Source organism: Temnothorax curvispinosus, unplaced genomic scaffold (assembly GCF_003070985.1).
Source record: "Temnothorax curvispinosus isolate PA1 unplaced genomic scaffold, ASM307098v1 QBEX01015410.1, whole genome shotgun sequence".
In the NCBI taxonomy this organism is placed as follows: Eukaryota; Metazoa; Arthropoda; class Insecta; order Hymenoptera; family Formicidae; genus Temnothorax; species Temnothorax curvispinosus.
Genome location: NW_020225190.1, coordinates 772385 through 773842, shown reverse-complemented (window position 1 = coordinate 773842; position 1458 = coordinate 772385). Strand labels below are relative to the sequence as shown.

Sequence of the window (1458 nt, the reverse complement as noted above, 5' to 3'; positions counted from 1 at the left end):
GGGAAAATGGAATTGGGGTTAATAATAATTTCATTGTGGATTGGTTCCTATTCTTTTGCGAAGGAAAACGGGCTTCTTCGAATAAATTGTTGATGGCTCGTTTTCTTAAACACGGAAAAGCTGCGGGAGAGATCCTAGAATATTACGATAAACGTACTTATATGTACTTTGCAACGTGTACTTTCGTCGTGCCACTGTAGCACAAGCTTTCAAGCTCGGCTTTTTCCAACGTTGAGCACATACAAAGCCAGGAACACGAAGCGCTGATTGGCGGGACGGATAAAAATGTGCTAAAGAAAGGCGCACGGCGAAAACAAAAAAGGTGATGACGGTGCCGTGGATCAACCTGTGAGCAAGCCAAATGAAGCGTAAGAGAGGGAGGGTCATACGTGGTAGGGGTGTGTACATCGATACGTTTATTAAGTACAACTAATACAAGGATCGTGAAGAGCTCTTGGGTATGAACGCAGCGCGTATTCCCGTAGACGTTTAGCTTCGTTGTCCGAGACTGAAATCAATTGTCTTCGAGCAAGTCCACCGACGGCAACATCCAAAGCACACACAGCGTGTCAGCAATAACATTGTTTATTTGCATAAAAGAATACATATATAGGATGCATTAAAAGTCGCGCGTTTTCTCATTAAATTTTTGTAGAGTTTTTTTAGCTTTTAAAATTCTATATATTTCGATAATCAAGCCTCTAGTTACAGTAACATTAAATTAAAGACAATTCGTAATTAACTGAAGCGTAAAGTTTTGTTATTTATTTGAATCTCTATTAATAAAACTCTTGATTTTTTTACATTAAATAATTGTAATCTTTTGTTGAATTTTTAGAAGAGCCAATTCCAATTTCCTTGTCAAAGCGAAAACATACGACTTTCGGTGCACCCTTTATACATATTGAAGTGCAAAATACAATGGTGGCATACATTAGGGGGTTGTTTTCCTGGTTGTTCGACGGTTGCGAGGTCATGGAGCGCCTCGGCCGCCACAGAGCCAGCCTGGCGAAGCCGTACTTGGTCATGGCCGCGCAGAAGTCCGCCCTCGATCGCCCTCGACTCCAGTTTCTCCGAATCCCCCTTTTCGATTAATCCGTGCCCCAAGTACGGAAGCGACAAATCAGCTTCGACATCCTTTATCGGGCGCGCCGATAATCCGCGTACGCGACGATTCGCGATTGTGATCCACGCGGCGGCGGTTCATCTTTTGAGCGCGTGAATGATCATACGACGCGTCTTCATGATGCACTTTCGCAAGATATTACGGAACGACATGATCGAATAGTCTCTGTGAGCGGCGTGTATCGGGCTATCGAGAATAACGTTGAGCGAGAATAATTGCGGCGATCGTGTGGAGCTTCGATCACCGAGGAACATTGAGAGCCTCTTCTGTTATATCGTTACTATTGTTTTCTATGAGCTCCTGCTGCTACTGCTGCTGCTGCTGCTGCTGCT

The 1458-nt window shown here is 44.0% G+C and overlaps 1 protein-coding gene across 1 annotated transcript in view; it reads right to left on the bottom strand.

Annotated features, from left to right (window-relative positions):
• Positions 1 to 1028, bottom strand: part of LOC112465644 (POU domain, class 4, transcription factor 1-like) — a 31612-nt gene extending 30584 nt beyond the window's left edge. Inside the window, exon 1 of the mRNA XM_025033284.1 lies at positions 934 to 1028. Coding sequence (XP_024889052.1) covers positions 934 to 1028 — 95 coding nt within the window. The remainder of the gene's footprint in view (positions 1 to 933) is intronic.
• Positions 1029 to 1458: the final 430 nt, after the last annotated feature.